Source organism: Pipra filicauda, unplaced genomic scaffold (genome assembly GCF_003945595.2).
Source record: "Pipra filicauda isolate LSUMZ 115617 unplaced genomic scaffold, ASM394559v2 scaffold137_size4652046_pilon, whole genome shotgun sequence".
Taxonomy (NCBI): domain Eukaryota; kingdom Metazoa; phylum Chordata; class Aves; order Passeriformes; family Pipridae; genus Pipra; species Pipra filicauda.
In genome coordinates, this window is record NW_024103851.1 from 156,885 (window position 1) to 182,545 (window position 25,661).

The 25,661-nt window shown below is 40.2% G+C and overlaps 1 protein-coding gene across 8 annotated transcripts in view; it reads left to right on the forward strand.

Moving 5' to 3' along the window:
* Positions 1-1,369: 1,369 nt before the first annotated feature.
* The window catches only part of EZH2 (enhancer of zeste 2 polycomb repressive complex 2 subunit), a 51,279-nt gene continuing 26,987 nt past the window's right edge, over positions 1,370-25,661 (forward strand). For 2 of the 8 annotated variants that reach the window (XM_039378388.1, XM_027729135.2), the window contains exons 1-3: positions 3,023-3,937; positions 23,262-23,385; positions 23,887-24,015. In XM_039378388.1, coding sequence (XP_039234322.1) covers positions 3,900-3,937; positions 23,262-23,385; positions 23,887-24,015 — 291 coding nt within the window. In that variant the 5' untranslated portion in view covers positions 3,023-3,899. Of the gene's footprint in view, positions 1,447-3,022; positions 3,938-4,881; positions 5,322-13,650; positions 14,171-14,761; positions 14,994-19,954; positions 23,161-23,261; positions 23,386-23,886; positions 24,016-25,661 lie in introns of those variants that run through there. The other 6 variants (XM_039378393.1, XM_027729137.2, XM_039378390.1 and 3 more) reach the window with 6 other exon arrangements.

Sequence of the window (25,661 nt, forward strand, 5' to 3'; positions counted from 1 at the left end):
TTTGGTGGTGGCAGCCATCTTGGGGCAGAATAGATTCAAAATAGCTGAATTTCCAGAAATTACTAATATTTTGCAAATGTGATATTTTTAAGATAATCTTTCCAACTGTCAGCCACTCCACTAGAATATGAAGAAGGGCATAGTTACCTACCACACTACAACACGTAACTGTAACAGGAAACCATTTCTACTGCACATTTTTTGCTCATAACTCACAAACCCCCAGAGATTTAAAAAATAAAATAAGCTAGTAATAGAAACCCCTTTTCAAAGCTAGGATGTAAATCGAGAACATACAGTGCCCACTCTTGAGTTCTCACTGCAAGTTTAATACCTGATGAAGTCTGGAAATTTTAAGTACTTACATACAGAGACACAGAGACCATAAAAGCACACAAGCACATCACCTTTGAGTAGAAGAACACCGAGCCTTATTTGACATGTAACCCAACTGCTTGATTTGGGAATGAGGTTGTATTTGTAATTTATTTCCCCCACAAGAGACTTCTACCACTCAGGACCTCATTACTGGCCACTGCTCATTTTTGGAGCTTTGATCCTGAAGACGTAGTAAGGTATTCACAATGAAGAGGGGAGCTGATAATTGGTAAGGAAGGATGATGGAAGTGGACTGTAGAAGCAAGGCTTCTAGTGCACCTAGGAAGCAGCACTCGATGTGGGACGCTCAGGAGAGGAATCTGGTCACAAGAGAATGGCAAAGTACCCATTAGAAAACTTATTTTGGCAATTTTACTTTCCACTGCTGAAGGTGAAGAAAGGCTGGCAGTGACCAGAAAGCGGGATGACAGCAGAGCAAATGTGCCCGAATCCTCAAGGTTTAAATAAAACCTCAGAAACAAGACTGATGAGCACGGCTCACGGGTTAGAAATGGGGGGAAAGGATAGCAGCCTAAGAGACTGGAGACAGCACGTAGCAAGCAACAGGATCTGAGCCTGATGTGGAGCGGGCACATCGCCGCCGCTGCTGGTGCTGCGATTTATGACCACCCCCCACGACAGGGGGAAACCGCGCTGGGCGCGGAGCGGCGAGGGAGAGGAAGCGGCGGGGACAGCCGCGATGCACCAGCGCGGGGCTGGTGCCGGTAAAGTTTGGGCAAGCAAAGGTCACAGACACGACACGAGGCGGCACCGCTGGAAAGTGACTCAGCCGGCCGAGACATCCGCCGGGGCTTCCCGACGGGGCGGTGTGAGGGAGCGCGGGCTGTCTCCAGCCTCGGAGGCTGCCATCGTTTCCCCTCGTTTCTGATCCGTGAGCCGCGCTCACCGATTCGGCGCATCAGCCGACGGCATCCTTTGGGAATGCGGGTGCGTCTGTGATTTATTCCCACCAGGAAAGACTTTTACCACTGGGGACCTCATCACCGCGGAGCTTTGCCCCCGAATATGTACTGAGGCATCCAAAAGGAAGAGGGGAGCTGATACTCGGTAAGGAAGGATGACGGGAATTGTGGAAGCAAGGATGCGGCGATTGCTCCAGTGCACCCCGGAAGCATCGCTCTGTGTGGGACACGCAGGAAAGGGATCTAGTCACAAGGGCGAAGCACCCATGAGGAAAACTTATATTGGCCATTTCATTTTTCACCGCTGAAGATGGAGAGAGGCTGGAGTGACCTCCAGCGGCTGAGCTCCCGTGCCGGGGGAGCAACAGGCAGAGTTGCGGGGACGGACCGACGGCCGGCCCGGAGGCTCGGGGCGTTCCCGCCCCCCGGGACCGTTACGGCCGTTGCGCCTCTCCCGCTCTCGGGCCGATTCAAATTCGGCAGCGGCGCCGAGCGGGAGCGGGAGCGCGGCCCCTCCCGCTGCCCGCCAATCCTCTCACCTCCCTCCCTGCCTTCTCCCCTCCCTCTCCCCCCTTCTCCACGTGAGGCAGACGGAGAGTTTCAAGCCTCCCCGTCGCGGCGCGACCCCGGGCCCGGCCCCGCCGTGCGGAGCAGAGGGGGGCCGGGGCGTGAGGGGGTGCGAGGGGCGGGGGGGAGGGGGGGCGGGAGCGCGGGGAGCGCGAACCCCCCGTCCCCCCGCGCGGGCAGCGCGAGAACAAAGAGTTCTCCCCACCCCTCCCTGCCCCCCCCCGCACGTGGGGAGCCAGGCCCCGCCTCTCGCCCCGCCTCCTGCCGCGCCCGATTGGCCCGGCGGGGCCCCGGCCGCGTCCGCCCGTCCAATGGGGGCGGTGCTCGACGCTCGCCAATGAGCGCGATGGCGATTGGGCCGGCGCGTTTGGCGCTCGGTCCGGGAGGGTGAATCCGGCGGCCGGCGGGAGGGGAGGGAGCGGGAGAGCGGGAGCGCCGGGCGGAGCTGGCGGCGCCACCAGCACCGGCGGGAGCGGCACCGGCGGCGCGGAGCCGGGGCGGCGGGGGGGCGGGTGAGTGAGAGAGCGACACCTCGCGGGCTCGCGGCGGCGGCGGCGGCGCCGGGAGCGGCTATTTATACCCGGGTCCTTTGTCATGGGGGAGGGGAGCAGGGGAAGGGGCGGCAGCGAGGGAGAAGGGGAGGGAGGGATGGGGGCGACGGTGGCTCCTGAGAAGCAGCCGCCCCCCGTCCCCTTCCCTCGAGGCGCCGGCGGGAAGACACGCGCGCTCCCGGCCAGTGACAGCTGGAGGGGGGAGACATGGAGTCTGGAGTGCCCTTTGTCTAAGTTGGCTCCGTCCAGCCCGGCCGGCGGCTCCCATCCCCACCCGGCGGGGCGCAGCCCCAAGCCGGGGGCGAGCTCGCCACCGCTCCTTCAAAGGGCAGGGGGCGGCTGGCGGGAGGGAGAGTGGGGAGAGGGGAGACCCGGCGCTTCGCTTCCCCTCCTCCCTGCTCCTGCCGGCGGCACGCGGCGGCTCCGGCGGCGGCTCGGCGCGGGCAGACGGGAGGCGTGTGTGTGAGCGGGGGAAACCCGGTTCCTGCGGCGGGGAGCGCGGCGCTGAGCTTGCCCCGCTCCTCCCGGGAGGCTGGGACAGGTCCGCCCGGGTCCCGGAAGCCGGAGCGATCCGGGCGGGCAGGCTGAGAGCGCCCCGGGCCGCCCGCTCGCCCCTCGGGACACCGGGGCTGGGCGGGGGGCTCCGGGCCCTGGCTTTGGAGGGTTCAGGGAGCGAGTTCAGGAGGGGCGAGGGAGTAAGGCAGTCTGGCGGCGGCTCCGGCGAACTTCCCAGTCGTGAAGGGCACCGTGCGATCCCGATCTTCCAGAGCGCCGCAAAAAAGTTCATAAGGAGCTGGAAATTCTGGTGTTTCGGATCTAATGTGGTCCGGAGCACTCTCTAAAAGTACAGTGTCTGGGGAGGTGAGAAGGAGGGCACTGACTGGGCAGAGCCGTCCCTGAGCAACAAATGTGAGGTTGAATAAAGAAATAGGTGTGTTGTGGCATCACGCACGTGTATTTGACATTATCAGGTATTCGTGGTGATACGCAAATTGTTACTAATAGACAAAAGAAAAGGAGTGCGTGCGTAGATACGGCAGGAATGGGATAATAAGCTTGTACATTACTCAAGATACTTATTCTAACTTACAAAAGCACTACACTGATTTTATTGGAACAAGAGAAAAGTTTTTTTGTTTTTTTTAAAACTGGAAGTAAAGATTCTCAGTCTTGCTGATAAGAAACATTTAACAATTTGAAGAATATAATGTAATTACTGCAGTATAAGAGTGTCTTTGCTGAAATCTAGCAACTGTAGTTTCAGCTATTGTGAGTTTGGTTCTTGCTAATACAGATTTCAGTGAAGAGTTTTTACCAGCAGATTTAGTGTAATCTTCATTTCTAAACTGGGATTTTTCTCATAGATACGTTCATCTTTTTTCAGGGGTTGGCACATTCAGATTCTTTATGTGACTTTTAAAAATTTAAAGGTCGTTCTTTGTTTGTCCCCAGTGTCTATATCACATTGAGAGTCGGGGGAATGTTTATTTGTGGTAACAATAAAGCATCTTCAGAAGGGTGAGTATTACTTGTACATAGTGTGCTATAACTAGTCTCACTATCGACTATTAAAATGTGAATATTTCAGAGCTACAAAGTCTTTCAGAAATATGTTTCCAGTGTTTTAGGACTCAAAAATTTTGTGTGACATGGTGAGTGTTTTTGAGAGGTAGTACTTTATCAAGTACTGGCTATTACATAAAAAACGTTACGTTTCATGTTGTGTAGTTTCCTTTGCAAAACAGACAAAAAAAAAAAGAGCAAAAATATTTTTTTCCTTCCTCTGTCTCCATGAGAAATGAAAGTAACAACTAAAGTTAAACAACCTGTGGAGAAATCTGTGTCAGTAAAATGTTCCATGAGATGGCAACTGCTATTTTTGTTTGGAACTTTGGAAGGATTCAAAATTTTAACTTAGGAGGAAAATTGGGAAAAGGTTTGATTTTTTTTTTTTCCCAGAGAATTTTTTTTAATATGTAATTTCACCTTGAAAAGTGACAGACACTAAAAATCCGCACCATCAAAAAAATCATAAAGTGTTTCTGCTCAGTTTAAACTGAGCTAAAGCAGTGGTGTGTAAACTCAGGCCAGAGACTTGAAATTCAAGCTCAGTTTTTTTTCCCCCCTGCTGTGTTTTTTTCCTTTCTTGCTAGAATTGCCAACAAGCTGAAATATGGTGATTTCTTCGAAGATATGCTTTTAAATTGTTTTTTGTTCCATAGCATTGCAGCATTCACAGGTGAAAGGTACATATTCCCACACTAATTCTTACCTACAAAGAAACTTCGGCTTAGGGAGAAGGGAGTTCTTGTAGTGCAGTATCGAATGCATGAGCTGTATAGTGAGAGTGCAAGCTAATGGCCACTCTCTGTAAAGCAGCTTATGTCAGAATAAGCTACGTCTAGAATCTAGTTCAGTCCAACTGTGTTCCCAGGAAAGTTTGTGCACTCTAAAATTCCTCTCACAATTTGCCAGAAAAAAGTGTTTTGTCACCATTCACAAGATGATTCAGCTCCTTTAGGTGTATAGATCATGCATGCCTTTTAATAAGTTCACAGCTGTCATGTTAAAACTGAAAACCAGTTTTAGATAACAGTACTATATTCATGTGATTGAACAGTGAGAGTTATTTTTAAAAATGGCTGCAATACTGACAGAAGGCACACTTAATAAATGTCTGATTTACGTTGTGTTTGAGCAAAAGTGCTGTGGAAAACTTTAGTGTTGACTGTAATCCGAAAGTTCTGTAATTCTACAGTTAGTGCTTATAGATGCATCTTTGCTGACTTGGGGAGAAGTATCTGTGAAGCTTAAGGGGGAATAACATTTTTCCCAGCAGGGATGCTGAAAATCTTGTGAACAGAATCTGGCTTTTGCTAAGCAAGGAAGTTCACTGAGTCGAGTAGGTAATTTTTGCAGTATTACTTATTTACGCAAAATTCAACTTATTAGATTTTTTTTAAAAGTGGAGGAAATGGACTGCATACTGTAAGTACAACCTCTAATGATTTGATGTTTGAATAATACTTACATTAGAAAACAAGACCACTGATAACAGAAGCTGTAGGACAGTAACAGGAGATTTATTTTAATGTTAAAGCTGCTACCAACCTTCCGTTCGTGCTGTCAGCGAGGTCCATGCAGAGCAATGCTGGGCTTGTTGAAATGGTATCTGATTTAAGACAGCATCTGTAAATGTATCTATCTATAAATGTATCTATACATTTAACATCTCAGTATATGACGTGCACAACTGTTCTAGAGTGGATAAGTCAATCTTTAAATGGACGAGTTGCTCAAGCACTGACATAATTTAAGTAATAATTTCAGATAAGGAGTTATGTCTGCGAGGAGGAAGGCTGAGGCAAACTAAAATCTTGTATGAAGTGTATCCAAATCAGTAAAATCTTATATAAAATGTACGCAAAACAGAGAAGGGGTGTTTCACAGGGGAATGATGAAAACATTGATTACAAGTTAGTAGAGTGCTTGGATTTTCTTTTTAGCTCTAAATATGTGTGCAAGAGGTTTTTTTGAGCTAAAGATTAAAAGGAAAACAATATACAGAATTATTAAGTAGGTATTGTATCTGTTCTCATGGAGATCGCTTAAAGACTTTGGAATGATGCTGTGTATGTCTGATTATGGATGAGGCGAAACTAAGAATGAAATTTGTTGAAGGAAGAAGTAGGTTCTGTGGAGCTCCAAGCAAGAAACAATAAAGTTTTCTGAAACATTCTGCTTTCTGTAACTGATAATAGTAGGCAGTTTAATTATCAGTATTTTCTAATTGTACACCTAGATTTCCACTAAGATGGGTCAGACTGTGGACTTGAGGTCTGGAACCTCAGTGAAAGTGATAAAACTACATCCAATGTAATTGTCAGAATATGTATTCTGAATTAAAAAGATAAAGTAGCACTTGTAAACTTGGGTAGAGGGAACTCTTAAGGAGAAGAGTGAAAGTATAATTTGCATTTAATATTGACAAATTAATCTTTTAAAAAATATTAAAAAAAGAAAGGAATTCTTAAATATTTAACAAATTATTTAGCCACAGGCTTGTAAATTGATTGTAATTAAAAAATACTGAGAGAGAAGAGGATGTCTGTTAATGTTTCTTCTGTGTTCAGAAAAAATTGTAAACAAACAACACCCACCCCCAAGTTAATGTGGGTCACACTCTTATTTTAGGAATCTTTTGGCTACCTGGCTGAAGTCTGGATTATAGGATTTTTCATTTATTGTGCCTCTGCTCTATTTGTGAAAACCTACTGTTGTCTTGGAATGATTTAAAATGCATACTGTACTTCCTATCTAGTGGTAAAATCAGTAGTACTTTTAAGGTGAGAAGGCCATTTGGAAATTTAGATAGATACTGCGCGTGATCTGAATGCTGTGGATAAAAATAACAGTGTAATGATGTGAGTGGATCAGCAGTGTTGTCATTTGCTTGAAAATGTGATGTACTTCCAAAGCTTCTAATTGGGATATATATGATTTCATTAAAAAATGAGGTAAAACTGACGCCTTACTGTGTGCAAATAAAGATTTCCTTGATACATAATTACACAATACTCCAGAATTTGCTATTAGTTTTCTTTTTTTGTATGTGCATATGGTGCCTGCTTAAATAACGTGTATGTAATTACGCAAGCAAAGTAGTACAAATTGCAATTCCACATCCTAGGCTTTCTGAGCTAGGAAGTAAAAATAAATCTTTACAGGAGGGTATGATTTCTTTATACTTTTAAATTGTCTTTTAATCTAGAACCGGGCCTATTTCCCTTGTCAGTTTTTTATTGTATCTGGCTCTTTTCCATTCTGCTTTTTACGTGGTTAGTTCAGTTTTTCCTGCCATGCATTCTCTTTTCACAGCCTGCATGTTCAGTTTAAATCCCAAAGCCATCAGATGTAATTTAAAGGAACAAAGTATTTGAAAGGAAGGAAACTCAAACCTTACAGCTCATATATAATTTTAATTTTTTTAATGTGAGCTGGTTTCCTTTCCATGTTTCTTGGTGTGAGTGGATCTGGCAAGCTTCATATTTTAGGTGTGTAGTTGTCTGATTTCGTTTCTTACTAGTAAGATAAAAAATTCTAGAATTGGAACTCATTTTGCTGCTTCAGTCAGAAATCTTGGGGATATGTGTTATAGATCCTTAATTTACCTGTGAAACTGTACCATGGCAAATGGATTAAAGTTGTTATTATCATCTCTTTGTCATTGATACAGTTCATAATCAGGACATCATAAATTTTGTCCTCTGTGATAACTTCTTCCTGTTGTATGTCTACTATTTGTACCATGTTTCAAGTGAGTATTTATTGCTAATGTGTTTAGTGCAAGTTAAATCCACTAATTATTGGGAGAAGAGGTTGACATATGTTGTTTCGTTCTTAAAGCAGTTTAACCATTCCTGGTGTTCAGTACATGGTTGCTTTGAAACTGGGAGACGTAATCAATCCCAAGACCTAACTATTTGCAGTTCTCTTCTCCAGCCTAAGGGAGATGTTTTCTTTTTCACTGGAAGGTGGTAGTATTTTGAGTTTGTTTGTTGGTTTCTTTGGTTTTGGCTTTTTTGTTTGTTTGTTTGTTTTCTAAGATAAACTATTTCTCGTTAGTTTTCTCCACTAAATCAAGCTTCTGGAAAAGTAGTATCTGTTTTTTTTTCCCTTTATAAGCAACATCTAATGTACTGGTGGATTAATCCCCATATACCTTAAAAAATAGGGATGCCGTACATTAGACCCAGTTATTCTGTGAACTTTAAAATGAGAGTTTTGTAAATAACTCTTATGGTTGCTTTCATCATTTGAAGCTCATTTTGGAGTTTTTCAGGCAACTGGCAAATACCAGTTTAGCTTCAAAGTTTGCCAGACTGTTCTACAGTAAATTCTGCATACGTGGAAGGGTAATGTCTGAATTTCAAAGTTTAGGCTATTTGCCTATTCAGGGAAAGAGTATGGAATAACTATTTAACTGCTGAATTGTTGTGTGTCAAGGTTTTTCCTGTATGGAGTGTGCGTTGCTTTTACATGCATGGTTTGAACTGAAGAACCTGTGGCTATTTTAGTTTTTAGAGTATAAAAGGTGTGTCCACAAAACAAGTTCAGGAGGAATAGTCAGTGCACTTCAAATTCACATCCTAAATTATTTTGCCTGTGGAGACATGTCTTAAGTGTTCCCAGCAAGTGTTACTTTTTCTGCCAGATTTATCCAGGATATCAAAAAGCTAAATTTTTAAGAGATGGAGGTGTTAGGCAACAGAGGTTGATTGGAATTTGCGTGGGAGTCATCTAGCTCCTCTGGGTGTCTGTGAATGGGTGGGAAGAGAGAAATTTGGAGGTACGCATTTGAATAATTCAAAGATGAAGTTCAAGTTTTATGCATAAAACTTTACTTTCTCTAGACAACCATACTTGGTCTGATGTGAGAAATGTGGGATGGTTTTAATGGTGACTTGTAAAAAGTACAGTAAAAATTGGGCTTGAAACTTCTTGTTGCTGTTCTGCTGTTTAGAGTTTTAAAATGTTTTATTCGGTTTTTGAGCCAAATAGTCTTACTCATGCACGGAAATATAGTTAAAAATATTTATACATGCAGATATCCAAGTGAAAAGTAAATAGTTGCATTACCTGCTGCATGTCGATCTGCTGATATTGCCCAAACTGAAGTGAGATGACAGTTGCTTTTGGTTAGTGCCAGTTTTGGTTTAGTCTTTATAACAAAATACTTGGTTATGATCTCCCTGTTCTCTATTCCCCCTCCCCCACCCAAGTGGACAAGTACTTGAACTTCTTATTTTTATTTCCAAACCAGTATTTTTCTAAAAGTATCAAATGTTGAAGTGTGCTGGAAGAAAGTGGTAATATAGGGAATTTAGTAACTTTTTTCTGTGAAATGGGTCACTCTTACTCCTTACATGGTATTCAGTAATGATTTCATGTCTGTTTTTGTTTCTCTAAATCCTGAAGTAGGGATACAGAGACAGATTTTTTTTTTTTAGAGTCGCTTTGCAAGTTGCAGGCTTGCATATACAGGCTAACGGAACACTCCAGTAGGGATTTATCTTTTTGTTTTAAAGACTGTCTGAAAACAAATGATACTATGTTACTTTTTCTGTTCTACTGTTGTATTTATTTAAGGAAATGTATTGGAAATCTAATTATTTGTATTGAAATCTTGTTTTCTTATTAACAGACATAACTCTTTAATTTTTCTCTACTGAAGAGAATGAAACTGAGAAGCACCCATACCACTATTTCTTGATACGTAAATGTTCTAAATGAAGGACTCCTACAAAATGAGATAATGTGAAAATAAATCCAAATGCAGTGTACAATTAAGAGAAAAGAAGTCATCAAACTGATGACTTCCTTTTTTATGTCTCATAGAAAATCAGAAATAAGCTTGATTTCTGGAACAGTTCTGTTGCTGGATCTTGCTCAGGTACTTCGTGTTTAATCAACTTATAGTTAGTGCCAGAAACTTTTAAAATGATTGGGGGGTTTTGTCAGGACCAATTTTTTTTATTATTTAAATTTCCTGAAGCAGGTTGATTAAAATTATTTTAGATATTAAGAAACACATACAATTTTGACTGTATTGTTTGAGGTACTTCTGGAAGACCAAGAATTACCTATGAACTCTGAGCTGCAAAGTTTTTAACATTCTGGCAGATAGGGTAAGGGATATTGAATACTGGCAGTTGCTTTGCTTTTATAGTTTTCTAACTCAGAAAAATAAAAGATTCTCATTTAAAACCAGCAAGAAAATAAATTAAGATTTCTCATCTTTTTCCAGGAGGGAAAAGGGAGTGAAGCAACATTTTTGCTCTTTAATATCCACGAGCTGCTTGACTCCTCATTCTTCCCTTTCTTTCCTCCTTGTCCTTGGGAGTTTCTAATATCTGCCTGGTCAGTATATAATAGTGGTAGAAACTCTTGAGAAGAATTTTAAAGCCACGTAGTGTTAAACTACCTATGTGAATGAACTATTAGGGGAGAAGTCAAGACATAAAATACCATGGGAGACAAACTAATATTTATATTTAAAAACATCAAACGGAGAACATGGTTGAAGAAAATGTGAATTCTGTGAGCCCAAGAGCTGACATGTTTGCTTCCTGTCTTGTGTGTCAGTAACTGAACTGCTCTGACTTACTATGTGAGGTGAGCATTTCAAATAATAAGTGGTATGAACTGAGCACATCCAGAAATTGATCTGCGGACGTAGGCATTTAGTGCTGTCACAAGGAGCTGAAAATTGAATGCCTAAGGCCATAGTTCACTGTGTCCTTAGGTGGGACCAGAGTGGCTGGATGCTCACTTTTCTTCAGTCAAAAGCATCAAGATACTTTCAGCCAGAGGACTTCCTTGCTTCTGTCAGTGTCTGGCTGCAGAAATCATGCTCTCAGGAGGGAAATGATAGCACAGGTGCAGGGACAAGTGGCAAGTAAAAGTGCTTCTTTTTGTAGCAATGCCAGCATAAAGTAGGGGTGAGGCTTGAAAGTCAGAGCCATCTGGTCTTCCATGCAGTTTTTGACTGGTATATATGGGCAGTAATGAGAAACTGTGTTTGAAGAGATTAATTTATCTGTAAAAAACAGACTGGAAACAATAATGGATGAAAGAAAGTGCATGTTGTGATCAATGCAAGCTGAAGTCAGGGTTAAATATGGGGAGGGGAAACAGGGACTCCTAACAAATCTGGACCAAGGGTTAGAATTCCTAATATCTAAGATAGGAGCATTTCCTAGCAACATTGAGGCATACAATGCAGGATTGTAGCTGCTTTAAAGACCCATATGTTATTATGTTACATACTGGAGCAGAGAACAGTGACAATGAGTCTGCCAAATTGTGGTTAGCTGCAATGGCATTGCTTGGGTAGGGACTGCTGTCTGTTGACACGTCAGTGTCTGCAGCCCTAAATGGTGTTTCTCCCTGGTAATTTTTTTCTTTTTAATGACTTCCCTGATTTTTAATTAAATTTTTTTTTTTTTTATAAAATATGTGCTCACACTGAAGCTTTTCATAATGCCAGAGCACTTGTAGTCCTTCATGAAACTGTTGCAGAAAATACATGTAACTTAGTGACCTGCAAGCCATGTCACATTTGGTTAATGTTTGCCATTTGCATCAGAAGTTACTGTAGGGGATGCAGAAGGATGCACGTTATCTTTCCTATGCTTGTTATCATAGGAAAGCTAAAAATCAACCATTAAGGGAGTTCTGTTACATTGCTTAGCTCAGATCCAAGGTATTGCCTATGTTATAATAATTTAATAACTACTCGAGTGTTTTAGTTTTAGTTCGGCGAATAATACTGCAAATAAAAATATAGTTGTTACAGTTAATAAGTTAGTTTCGTAGTAGTACTACTACAAATAAGTAGTTTCATTGGATTAAGTAGGTCATGAACCAGTACTCCTAGTTCACTGTTAGCTATTCATACACAGTGTAAGAGAAAAGGGTGTGCGTAGTCATTTTGTTTATCATAGAATCATAGAATCATAGAATCGATTGGGTTGGAAAAGACCTCCGAGATCATCGAGTCCAACCCTTGGTCCAAATCCAGTCCATTTACTAGATCATGGCACTCAGTGCCACGTCCAATCTGCGTTTAAAAATCTCCAGGGATGGTGAATCTACCACCTCTCTGGGCAGACCATTCCAATGCCTGATTACCCTCTCTGTAAAGAATTTTCTCCTGATATCCAACTTTCCCCTGGCGGAGCTTAAGCCCGTGCCCCCTTGTCCTATTGCTGAGTGCCTGAGAGAAGAGACCAACCCCCAGCCGGCTAGAACTTCCCTTCAGGTAGTTATAGACGGTGATGAGGTCACCTCTGAGCCTCCTCTTCTCCAGGCTAAACAACCCCAGCTCCCTCAGCCTCTCCCCATAGGACTTATGCTCCAGTCCCTTCACCAGCCTTGTGGCTCTTCTCTGGACCCGCTCCAGCACCTCAATATCCTTTCTGAACTGAGGGGCCCAGAACTGAACACAATACTCAAGGTGTGGCCTCACCAACGCAGAGTACAGGGGAAGGATCACTTCACTGCTCCTGCTGGCCACGCTATTTTTGATACAGGACAAGATCCCATTGGCCTTCTTGGCCACCTGGGCACACTGTTGGCTCATGTTGAGCTTCCTGTCAATTAGTACCCCCAGGTCCCTTTCTGCCTGGCTGCTTTCCAGCCACTCTGTGCCCAGCCTGTAGCGCTGCAGGGGGTTGTTGTGGCCAAAGTGCAGGACCCGGCACTTGGCTTTATTGAACTTCATCCCCTTGGAATCAGCCCATCTCTCCAGTCTATCCAGATCCCTCTGCAGAGCCCTCCTGCCTTCCAGCAGGTCGACACTCCCTCCCAGTTTGGTGTCATCAGCAAATTTGCTGATGATGGACTCAATCCCCTCATCTAAATCATCAATAAAGATGTTAAACAGGACTGGACCCAACACAGACCCCTGGGGAACACCACTGGTGACCGGCTGCCAGCTGGATGCAGCTCCATTCACCAGCCCTCTCTGGGCCCGACCCTCCAGCCAGCTCCTAATCCAGGAGAGGGTACACTTGTCCAAGCCATGGGCTACCAGCTTTTCCAGGAGTATATTATGGGAGACAGTGTCAAAGGCCTTGCTGAAGTCTAGATAGACCACATCCACAGCCTTCCCCTCATCCACCAGGTGGGTCACCTGATCATAAAAAGAGATCAGGTTGGTCAGACAGGACCTGCCCCTCCTAAACCCGTGCTGGCTGGGTCTAATCCCTTGTCCATCCTGAAGGTGCTGTGATTGTCTGGGTTTAACTCTTCATTTGTGGAGGAAAGCATGCTATTTAGGGAATTAATTCTTTTATGTAGTGGTAGAAATGTTTGGGGTGACTCATCCAAATTTGATAAGGCCCAGAAACAGATATGTTCTTAAGAGTGTGTTCAGGAGTTTGGAAGCCTACCTGCGGTATTCTAAAAGAATATTGATAAGAATAAATAGAACGTGCCTGAAGCCTTAGATCTGTGCTAATACTTGTTGACGATTGATTTGAATATACCCAGTTGTTGTGAATGGCTGTAGTGGGATGTGCGAGGCAGAACTGAATTAAATGAACCTACACTACCTTAGCTTTTCATTTGTCTTGGCTGGCAACTACAGTAGACAAGTTACAAATGGTTGCTGCTATTGTTTGCCACTCACTACATCTTTTCAGAGCAATCTTTAGTTGATCAAGAGATAGCAGGAAACAGCTTCTTGAAAGCTACTCTGCAGAAGTAGTTAACACATTAACTGCTTTGATTGTGCAAAGTCTTGTAAAGAACAAAAAACCGACACGGTGATAACAGTTTGTTTTATATGGTATGGAAGATAAGTGTTCTAGTCTAAGGCAAGTGGATGATACACTGTGATGGTTTGCTAACATCGAAGGGGAGAGGTTTTGATGCTTTCCCATTACTCTGGTTTCATTGTTCCTCTTCTTCCTTGCCATTTTAGGTGTTTACACCTAAAGCATGAACGATTTTGGTCCAGTTGGAAAACTCTGCTTCATTTGAGTGCAGAAAAGATATGATTTGATGTAACTGATCAACTCAATTAAAATTATCATATTTGCTGTGTAAAATCTGTCTGAGATGCTAAAGTAGTGTAGACAGACAATGAAGAGAGGAAATAAATGCCATTTTAAGATCCCACTTCCTTTCCCAGTCCTAGTTGAGAAGTACACTAGGATGTATTTATCAGCTTCCAAGAGCAAATAGGTAAGTGAATGTGCTGCTTAGTTTTGGTTGAGTTGAAATGTTCTTCAAAAGTAAATTCTGTTAGGTAACTGCTAACACACTAATAACCATTGATTACATCAGGGAGGAGAAAGCACACTGGCCTTGGATTTGACAGCTGTTCCAGTGGAGGCAAAATCTTTGGGTTGTTGGTACATAAGCAACCCCCAATATTGTAGCGACTATGCTGCTTTTAAAAGGGATGGTACTAACTGAAATGTATTTTAGTGTTGCAAATAGTAATTGCAAGTAACTAGCTGTCACAATAATAGGAGCTTAATTGTGATGAGACTGCTCATAGCATGCCTATTTATAGCTGCAGACCTGTCTTTGGTGCTGCCATATTACCTGGAAAGCCTACTATAGCTACTATCAGTCTGTTTGGTGTTAGGGCTGACAGGAAAATATCTTGGCTATATGTGGATGTTACTGCAAAACAGACTTTTAATTCTACTTGCAAGCCAGGGGTTTTCTGCTTACTTGAAGAGGAGGAAGAGGAAATCTTCTGGAATTTGGACATTTGATTTCACACAGTCATTGTTCCTCAGTTTGGGGTTGGCATTGGTACATCTGAGGCTGTTGGTGGTTCTCATCCTTACATTAAATTTGTTAAAGTTAATAGTTTTGTCTTTGACAATAGCTTGTATAACAGTTTCCATCTCTTGACTAATCAAGAACATTCTTGCAGAACATGTAATCTTGTTAGAGTTGATCATGAGTGTTTTGTTAACCTACATCATCTGCAACCCCTGAAGCCTGTCAGAGCAAGGAAACACAGATGAGCTGTTTGGAGTTACCTGCTTAGGTCAGTTCATGAACCTATCCTTTTCTTTTAGATACTGCCAAAGAGAGCTCGGTAGAGGTTAAACCCCTGTCCCTTGTGTGGATTCAAGAATTCATGGCTTGAACAAATTTGTGGCTGCTGAACAAACCAGCATGTGGAGCTGATTTTGTTGAAAAATTGTGTTTAAAAACCAAGTATATTCATTTTCTGGGCTGTTCAGACAGATTTTTTTTTCCTGACCTAGTTTGATTACAGAATCGTAAGCACTTAAGCTCTCACAGTAGAGAAAGATGTGTAGAAGTGGAAATGAGTGACCACTTACACAGTGGACAGAAGATGTCTTTTCCAGGTAAAACTAACACCAAATAGCATTTGAGGAAGATAGTTGAACTGGTGGCAGCATTTGATGTAAATTCTCTCTTGAAATTTAAACTGCCTTTAATGATACAGTACTTCAGCCTATGGAATATCAACATGAGGTAAATTTTTAAACATATAGAAGTATTTTTATATATTTCTTGTTTTAAAATAGGTTGAACTGCACTACTAAGTTAAAATACCACATTTTTATAATTTAAATAGTAAAAAACACACCCCCCAGTTTACTTCCATCTATTTTTCTGTGACTATTTCTGTAAAAGATTTAATGTACTATTGTTGTTTTTATAGTGAAATATTATTGATAAACTATGCTAATATTTCCTATGTTGTATTTCAGAGATAGAGATTTTTGTTAGTTGGTTTGGTTTGGTATCTGAAATACCCAAGCTGATACTGACCTTGGGAATATTTTTCTTCCCATGGAAATGAGAACGTGGTATTTTACATAGATAAGTTTAAAAGAAAACCATGTTTTGTTTTGCTTTAGAAAATCCTGAAAGCAGAGTAGCAACTACAAAACTTCTAGGCATATTTTTGTGTGTCTCTGCTAATAGCTCAGGTAAAAAGCCCTTAGAGGTTCTGTGAGTGTCATTCTTCCCCCACACCTACATAACTTAATGTGGAAAAAGTTAGCAGCTCTGAAGTCACAACAGTGGACAATTTTTCTTACTTAACCATAGAGAATAATATTGTTTCTTGACCATATTTTTTCCCCAGGAATCTCTCTGTACTGTTAACACAAGTTTGATATAAATGAAGGAGACAGATCTGGCAGATTACAGCACTAAGTTATAATTAACTTTCAAGTTACTTTTTTTTAAGTCTAGCAATACGTATGTGTTTTATTGATAGTTTATTTTCAGATGCTTGGTAGTTGTAATAAGACTCTCCTGGAAACTGCTTACTCTGGAAAGGTTTAGGATAGGTTCAAAGAGAGTATTGTCTTGTTTTGCATTTAGGGTGCATGAAGTAAAATCATAAAAGGAAATTTCCAAGAGTGTATGCAGTAAAGTTTAGTTTAACATGCATGAAAACTAATTAGCTGCAGTTGAACAATCATTTAATTGTATCATGCTGTGTAAAATCCTGTAACAAAAAAGATTTTTTTAGGTAGTTAGCGAAAGTTAACAACTTTGTATCTGAACTTGATGCATTGGGTTTTGATACTTAAAATAGCTTTTTTTTTTGTTTTGCTTTGTTTGTTTGTTTTGTTTTGTTTTCTAGCAAGTATTGAATTTTTTTTTCAGGCTTATGAAAAAAATCTTGTTAATTCCTTTTGTTGCTAAAATTCTGGTTTTTGAGTTGAACATGAAAGTTGTCCTAAATTCTGCTGCCCAAGCAAAAATTTTTTTAATTTGTGAAAAAACATAGAAGGGTGTGGTGGGGTGTGATTGGTTTTCTTTGGTTTTGGTTTTTGATTGTTTGTTTGTTTGCTTTGGCTTGTTTTTTTTTCTGTAAGTTTTGTAGATGCTTGAAGAAGTTCCGTGTTGACTTCAGATAGGGTTTATTATATAATGATTCGTCCATTAGTAAGATTGCATAAGCTCAGGCTGAAAGACCTGTATGCTGTCTGGATCTGATAAAAGCTTGCAGCTCAAGAGCATGTCTGCCGCTCCAGAGCAAACTGATGTATAAAACCAGTGCCTGTTTGTGGTCTCATTGCCTGCAGTAGTTTTTCTCTAGGGTTGGCCTGTTTTTCTATCAAATTCTTTCTGCTTTATAACTCTGCATAGGAAGCCACAACTGTGGATGGGGTCATCAAACTCATCTGTGTTTCAGAAAAAGTGACAAAAAGTGAGTTTTTATTTATCCTTGGTCAGTTTAATCCAGTTTTTGGACAGTACTGGGGTGTGAATAAAGAATTGGGAAGGGTGGGATGACTATAAGGTGCCATTGCTGCGAAGGAAGTTACTTTGGTGAACACCTTCATTATGTAGCATTGAATCTAATTAATTAAGTTTATAGTATTTGAAATGAGAGTTCATGGAGCCAGCTCAGATGCATGTTTTGGGCTTCCCAGTTAGTGAAAGTCAGTCACTGTTGACAGGGCTGTGGGCATGCTAAGGGTGAGGTAGAAGAGATCAAGGAGCAGTTTGTTGAGCAGGGTGTTGCAGTAAATACATTCTTTTCGAGCTCGATGTTCTGAGAAGCAAATGTGAAAGCATTTTGCTTTATGGAACGTAGAAGTAGTACTTCCCACTACCTGCCCATAACCTATGTGGATGGTTGTATTCCTTCCTTACTGTAGGCAGCAAAAAGCATGATTACTTATTTTATTTTTCTGTTTGCATCAGATTGCATATGCAGTTTCTCTTGGGTTTTATATTCCCCTCCATCCCCTGCACTGAAACTGTTGGTTAAGAGTGCTCTGAAGAGCAGTATTGTAGCAGTTTATGCATATATTTAAAATATGTGAATGACCTTATGAGTGTAGATTAATTCACAAAAAAAGAACTGATAAATTATACTGTACAAAATATGTTTTAATTCATAAATATCTCCAAACAGGAATCCTAAGTAGAGGGAAGATAATGTAGTATTTTTACAGCTTACAATATTGTGTAATATTAAGCACAATTACAAACTAATAGCGTTCTTTCAAAAGGGCAGACCCCCTCATTTGTTCTCCCATGCTTTTCAGTTGAAAATTTTCATTAATTGATTTTTTTCCTGAAATTTGGCACAGTAGCCAGAGGAGCTTAAATATAGTTTTTGACAGCCATATGACTGTTTGAATAGACTGCCTAATTTAGAGAATTATCTGTGTACTTGTCTGTCACTGATGGATATTGCCAAAACGATCAAAGAAAAATAGGACGTTGTCTTTAAATAAGGCTATTTCTATGTTCCATAGGCAAAGCAGGAGCAATTTGAGCTGAAATTGTTCTACACTTCTTTGTCTTTTGTTGTGAATCTTGGATGTGTTGAACAGAGTTTGTCTGCTGAAAGTAAATGTTGGCTGATTTAAGGTTATAGACATGAATTTTCATAAAAACTTACTATAAAGAATGTGAATCTTGTGCAGAATTATGAAATGCTCAGCTGACTTTCTTTAAAACATAAATGTATATGCTTTAGGGGACTGCCATTTTTTGTTTTTTTCATTTCCAGATATGCAAGTATGAGTAGAAACTGAAAAGAATATCTATGTTTTTGTTTCTATTTTCTTGTAGATTTTTTTTCCTCTTAAAGCAGTGTCTAGGTGGCTTCAGTATGTCTCATTCCTAATAGTATAGTTCAATCCCCTTACTTCAAAAAGAGGGGTTAGTTTTGTTATTTTTCTTTTATTTGGTAGTGGTCTGTTTGAAATTACATTGGTTTTGTCCTTAGTATAGTTATCTAATGTTCAGTGCTACCCATACACTTAGATACATCGTGCAAGGGTATATTCTATAGCTCAGGGAATTAGGTAGATGTAATAGGACAAGTAATGGAAAAGTGTGGATGTCATGAGAGCTGGGCAGCAGAGTGCAGCAATGCTGAGCTGTATGTGTGGGATAGGCAGCGTGGGGTCCCTTCAGCTCTGCAGTGCTGTGCTCTGGGAGGGCTGGCTGTGTTCAGTGCAGCTTTGGACCCAAGATGTTAAGCTTTTGCCTTTAAGTGTGGTTCATGCTTCTCCTTGTTTGCTGTGGAATCAGAATGATTGCCTAGTGTGGAATGAGACAGTCTGTCAGTCTTTGAGTGTTGACGCTTGAATCACTTGGGATGTCTCACCACATTTCCCAGTGTTCCCTCTTCTGCAAAGAAGGTGCAGGGAGTTATGGCAAGGTTTCCTTTTTTAGTGGGATGCCAGGTGAGATCTCTTTAGTTCAGGTTCTGTATGGAAGTCATTCTGCACTTTCGGAGATGAGCTTTCTCTAGAAACAGTATAACTGCTTTAGCGTTGTGCTTGCTTTCTTTGTATCTGTGTTGGAGATGCCGTAATCTGCCCATAAATAACAGTTGGCTGCTACATAGTTTCTTTCTTTTGGATAAAGCTTTTCAGGACTGGGATCTTTGGCAGTTAGGTGGTTTCTGTGGACCCTTTTTATCAGAAGGATGAAAAATGGGAAAGAATAAGATTTAAAAAACAATAGAAACAACTAGCAGCAGGATTCAGAAGGGGAAATGGGGACAGAGAAGAAGGACAAGGCCTGGGGGCTCTCAGAATCAGACCATTGCACTGAGACAAACCAGTATCATGTTTCATTTATTAAATGAAAACTGTTTAACACTTAGCAGTCTTAAAACAGGCTTAACTATTCTTAGACAGATGGGATTTAGCTTGTGCCACTTTGGCTATTGTAGGGGATATTCTGAAACTTTATATGAAAAGTTGGCTAGCTCTAACAAATTGATTTTAACATTCATTAACTTCTCTGCTGTGCAATCCTAGCTGATTCCCATTCAACATAATTTAAGGAAAATGTAGAATGTTCTTTTCTTGTCTAACCAAGTGAAAACTCTGTAGTTTTTTGCAGCTCAAAGTACTTTCATAATTTCTACTGTTCACATTTGTAAGAAAGTGATTTGGGAAGTGTTTTTCTAACACACAGGTACTAATGCAAGTAGACCAACAGTAGGCTTGAGACAGCATCTACAATCCTGAATTTGCCTCAGAGATTGAGTTTATGTTGTTTCCCTGAAGTCTTTTAATTCTCCAAATTACTTTTGCTTGCAGGGATGGAGGTAATGTCCAGCACCCCTCTAAGACTTCATAGTTCTGTCTCATTTTTTGCCCTCCCCAACATTCCCTGTCCTTGCCTGTGAAACTTCTTATCCCAGTTTCTCAGGTTTAGTTTCTTAAATGTATAGTTTTGGGGACAACCTTTGAATTGACATTGGAAATTGCCAGTAGCGTTTGTCTGTAGTCCTAATGTGAAGATGATGGATCAATTGCACTGTGAGAATTAACTCTGTCCCCTATGAATATGCTCTTCTTGCCCTACCCCCTACCATAGTACATATGTTAGCAACATTGTAATTTTACTTTGGCGATGTTTAACTGCCCAGAAACATAAAAGCACGATTCACTTGGTTTGAAAAGCTGCTGCTAAGAGTTCATTGTTATATCAGTTTTGAAAATCACTGACAATTTTTTACAAACATGCATCCAGGACAGTTTTTTTTTTTCTCTCAGCTATATTTTTTTCTATAACCTATCTATGCATATGTTTCCTTTCCACTCAGTGCTTTTTCTCATAATATGGATTTGACATTTAAGAGGCAGTTTTTAATTTGTTTGTACTTATTTGACTTAATATATGATGTATATCCCACTGACTGTTGCCCATTAATGTTATTGCTTTAACTAGAAGAACTTTTTCTTGCTATAACTTGACATAAGCAACAGTGCAATTTTTTTTTTTCATTTTCTATGATTTGTTCTTTGGTGCCTTGAACATTTAAGTCATTTTCTGTATTGTGCCCCAGATAGCAGCTTTGAACTAGTGGAAGAGGAGTGTTCTTATAAGTCACGTTTGTTTTCAGATGAATGACCTGAGTGTTCCTAAGTTATGCTGTTTTAAAAGGAAATATGAATCTCCTTGTGAGGTGTTATTTTTTACCATTTTAATACAACAGGTAACAATGATGTTCATTGCTGGAAAATTGAATAGATTGTATTTTTTATTTGATGGAGGTACATATCTCTCACATCTTAAAGCCTTGTTTGTGGGGTCTTCCTGGGGCTGTATTTAAGTTGTATGAAAGAAAGATGGAAATTCTGTTGGGTTTTGTCAGTTCGTTTTGTTGTCGTTTTTAATCCAATTATATATGATTTCCATATAGATCTGCTTTTGATGAGCAGGGCTTATCTGGCAAATTAATTTCAGTTAAGAAAGCTTTCTTTAAGGCTGAGTCATTTGTTATTCTCCAGGAAACTAGAACAAGAAGGGCTGTGGTTGATGCAGTATTAGAATAAGTAAATGTAATCTGTGTTTTTGTTTTATGAGCTCTGTTACTTCAGTATTGTCAGCTGAGCTTTCATTTATCTTTAGAGTTCATTGGTACTTTTTCCATTTCTTTTGGCTGAATCGTAACTGAAGGAATTTCGACGTTCTGTATTGTTTACAAATTGAGATTCTGTTATTTAAAGGCACTTATTCTATGTCTAATTTATTTCCAGTTAATGGGATGTTTTTCCATATTTTTGCTTTGCTTAGTTTAACATATAGTAGAATGTATTTTCTGTACTTCATGGTGTTTTTATGCTGTTCTCTAATCAATATCATAGTGCACTTTGAATCACTGATTGTCTTGACCGTGTTCTAACATGCATGGTCCAGAATTATTTTTTAAATTGTTATTTTATTTTTTTATCTCTTGGTGTTGTGGCAAATAAGATACAGGTGGATTCTGCTTGCTATCTTGTGCATGGAAGCAGACTAACCATGTTTAATGCTTTACTCTATGTTTACCTCCCCGTGCTGGTTCTCCATCCTCCACCTCTGTCTAGTCAGGTGCATTATGTGATACTTATTTGTATTGTGTCTTTTTTAATCAAAGAATATTGCCCACGATTTGGGCTGGCAATTCTGCCATTTGTTTGTAGATTAATTTTCATTCTAAATCTAAAAACCCAACGATTTTTCTTACAAAATATGATTATTAAGTCTTGCATGAAGATGTGTGTCAGGCTCTTATAGACTTGTTACCTTTTTTGTTCAGTATAAATGAAGGTGTAACCCAGAGAATAAAAAGACTCTGTATTAGTTTCCCCCCTCCCATCATAAAATCTGATAGAACTCACATCTGACCTGTGCAGAGCTACTGAAAATAGAGCAGCAAGCTTTTAATAACTTGGATAAAGCTGTACATATGACTGCCAGGGGAGCTGTGGTGTGGGGCAGTGAAAGTAACACTGGGCCTTTGACTCGAGCGTGAAGATGGCACCTCTGTTCATGTTGACCTACCTTGATAATTAGAAGGGCTGTAATTGTTACTACTCAAATTAATGATGCTTGTTTGAGAATATATTGAGCTTAGACAACTGGACATTTCAGCCTTTCATCCATGATGGCTATTGTGAATGATATTTTGATCTATTCAGTGAAATATTGTAGGTTATTACAATGCAGCTTTTGTGAGGAAGCCAGTCTTTGATGTAGTGGTTTAGTTTCAGGATGCTGTCAAAATAGTCTTTGCCAGCATAGTTGCAGCATACGGTCCTTGATTTTGAAAAATACTGAGCAGATTGGCATATTCCAGCAATGTGCTTGGATTGTAATGTAAAAATACAACTTCATTGCCAACAGTCCTGTAACATAAAAGTGAAGCAGTTGGCACTAGGAGGGTGATCAGCAAAAGTGGAATCAGCGGACAGTTTGGGTTTTTATAGAACACTTGAGAAAAGAGCAAAGTCTCTTATTCAGTCTATTTCTAGAATTTCTTCATGCTTGAGAGGCTAGGTAGGAGGACTGTACTTGAGAGTACCTCTTTGCTCTTGAGGTCAACTCCAGAAGCCTATTGTAGGAGTTGGTGTCTTAGTGAAGAGGACCACTCTTGCAAGCAGGAAAAAGTTTGTCTGCCGTGAACATAGATCTCCAGAAGTTAATTTACAAGGCTGCTTGTAGGGATTCCGGTGTGTATCTTTGAAGTGGGAATCTTGATTTATTCCTCTTCACCCCTTTAAATCCATCAGGTACCTTTTTGTAGAGAGGCATTAGAAGTGGTTAAAGCAAGTGTGAAGGGTCCCACTGATCTGTAATTAAAATCACTGTTTTCCAGTGTCTCTCACTTAAATACATTTTCTTTTTTTTTCTCCGTTGGATTGGGATGGTATCGCAAGTGTCTGATTGAAAGGAATTAAAGGAATTAGATATGAAAGGTATTAAAGGAATGTCTTTGTCCTACCTAACTTCACTCCCACCTCTTCTATAAGCAGTGACATCAGATTTGGTAATATTAACATGACATTGTCTCTTGTAGGATAATCATGGGTCAAACCGGAAAAAAATCTGAGAAGGGACCAATTTGTTGGAGAAAACGCGTAAAATCAGAATATATGAGACTGAGACAGCTTAAGAGGTTCCGACGTGCGGATGAAGTAAAGGTGCTTTATCTTTTGGTTCTATTGCTTATGAAATTATACAAATATTGATTTCCCTCTGTAGTATGAGGTGTCTTGCAGTTAACATCTGCTATAACAATTTCACTGAATACTTCATTAACCTACTGAAAACTTATCTTAAGTCTATGGTCTTATAAACAGGTGTGATACATTTATATGTAATTGGATTGAGAATGTTAAGTATCAAAAGATACTGTGGAGAACAAGTATGGCAACTTCTTTAGCTGCATACTCTTTAGAATGTAGTTCCATGCTAAACCTTTGAGTATCTAAATGTGCGAATGTGGTTTGAATTGAGGAAAGGGATAATGAGCTGTATTGCATCTCACTGACATTTAAACAAAATCTGTATGATTGAGTTCTGAGCACTTTTTTTTTTTAACCTGTCTGGTTTTGTTTATTTTTAATATTATAATGCCTTAATATGCTAGCATGTTAATTTAGAGTCTTTGATTTATCTGTAATGCTGTGATTAATTTTTAGAGTATGTTTAATTCTAATCGTCAGAAGATATTGGAAAGAACTGAAATCTTAAATCAAGAATGGAAACAACGTAGGATACAGCCTGTTCACATCATGACTTCTGTGAGCTCATTGCGCGGGACCAGGGAGGTTGGTTAACATGTGTTGTGGTAATTCCACTTACAAGGTTGTTAGCACGTTTTCGTTTTATTACGGGAAAATTGGCTGTTCTTTTTCTTCCCCCCCCCCCAGCATGATATGACTTTGCAGCTTAAAAAGAATTTTTTTATTATTTACTTTGATCATATGACTTCTGGAAAACAATAAATATGTAGCAGGCTACCTAGCTTTAAATGGAACACAAAAGTGAAGCTTCTTTGTTTCTGGTAATACTTGGGTCATACCTCAGCATCCTTTAATCAAACTGTTTTGTCTCTGTGGTATTGGGAGTTTACTCTTGCACCTATTGGAGTTTTCTCCAAGTTGTAAAAATGAGTGGTTACTTTGGTTCTTAGTGAGTTAAAGCACATAAAATCTGTGAACACACCCACTTGACAAAGTCTTCTTTATATTAATTAAAGTCATTTAGCCATAGAGATCCTAAAAGGAGTTAGTTAGGTTGATGAACCCTTGTGTTGCACAAGCAGACTGGAAGCTAAATTTGTGAAAAACATTTCCCTAATTGTGGTGCAACTTGGGCACCGAAACTGGCTTTCACAGGATCACCAAATGGGTAAGATTAGAAGAGACTGCCTCTCTATTCAAGCAGAGTCATCCTAGAGCATGTTACTCAGGATTGTGTCCTGTGTCATGTTGGTAGCTTGAACAATGGTTTAAGCCGACTCCAACTTTCTGTATTCAGCTCAGGTTAATTTATCTTCTTTCTCAGTTGCTCTTCAGGCACTTCTTCCAACTAAGCCAGTTTGAAGGTGTTTTATCTGTAATCTGAAAAGCTAGGATGAGAAGGAAAAGACCTTCCTGTGAATAAGTTAAAAAAAACAAAGCACTTTATGTGCAGATTTTCCTTTTCCTCAAATTTTAGTGGAGAATTGGGGGACAGAGGTGTGTCAGAGGTGCATGTGTGTTCACATGCAAGCAGGCCATGACCTTTGAGTGTTCTTTTTTAAACTTCCTTGGATATGCAATTACATGTACAGCTCTCCCTATTAAATGGCACTGTGGAATCAGAACTTCTGATAATTATTGACATCCAATTTTCACCTTTTTTTGTTAGTAAAAGATCATTCCTCGCAATTCTTCTTTCTTTTTTCTTTTTTTTTTGAAGCTTGGTGTTCACTATTCTTTATATTAATTTCCTGCCTGTATTGATAGAGCACACTAATTACTGCATTCAAATCCAGTCTCTGTCTCATGAGTCAGAACTCTAATGCTTGATTTAAGATTGCCATAATTTATAGTGAGAGAAGTGAGACAAAGAAATGGTGGAGACTTTAAAAGATTACTTTAAAATCTCTTTCTCTTAATATGCTGAATTTCTTCAGAGTAGCATAAGAAAGACACTGGTTAGAAATTTAGTGACTTGATGGAAAGGTTCTGTGGGTGCCTTCAACCAGTGACAATAACGTGTCCCGTGCTGGCCTACTAAACATCAAGCTGGGTTCCATACCAAAACAACAGGGCAACATAACTGAGACTTAGTACCAAATATTTTGAGTCATTTTGACATAGCCTATTTGTCAGCCTGAGATTTCTAGTTCCAAAGATAAAAGTAATTAGTTTTTTTACTTTTGTATTTTTCTTTAAAAATACATGAAAAATATGCTAGATGGCTGCTA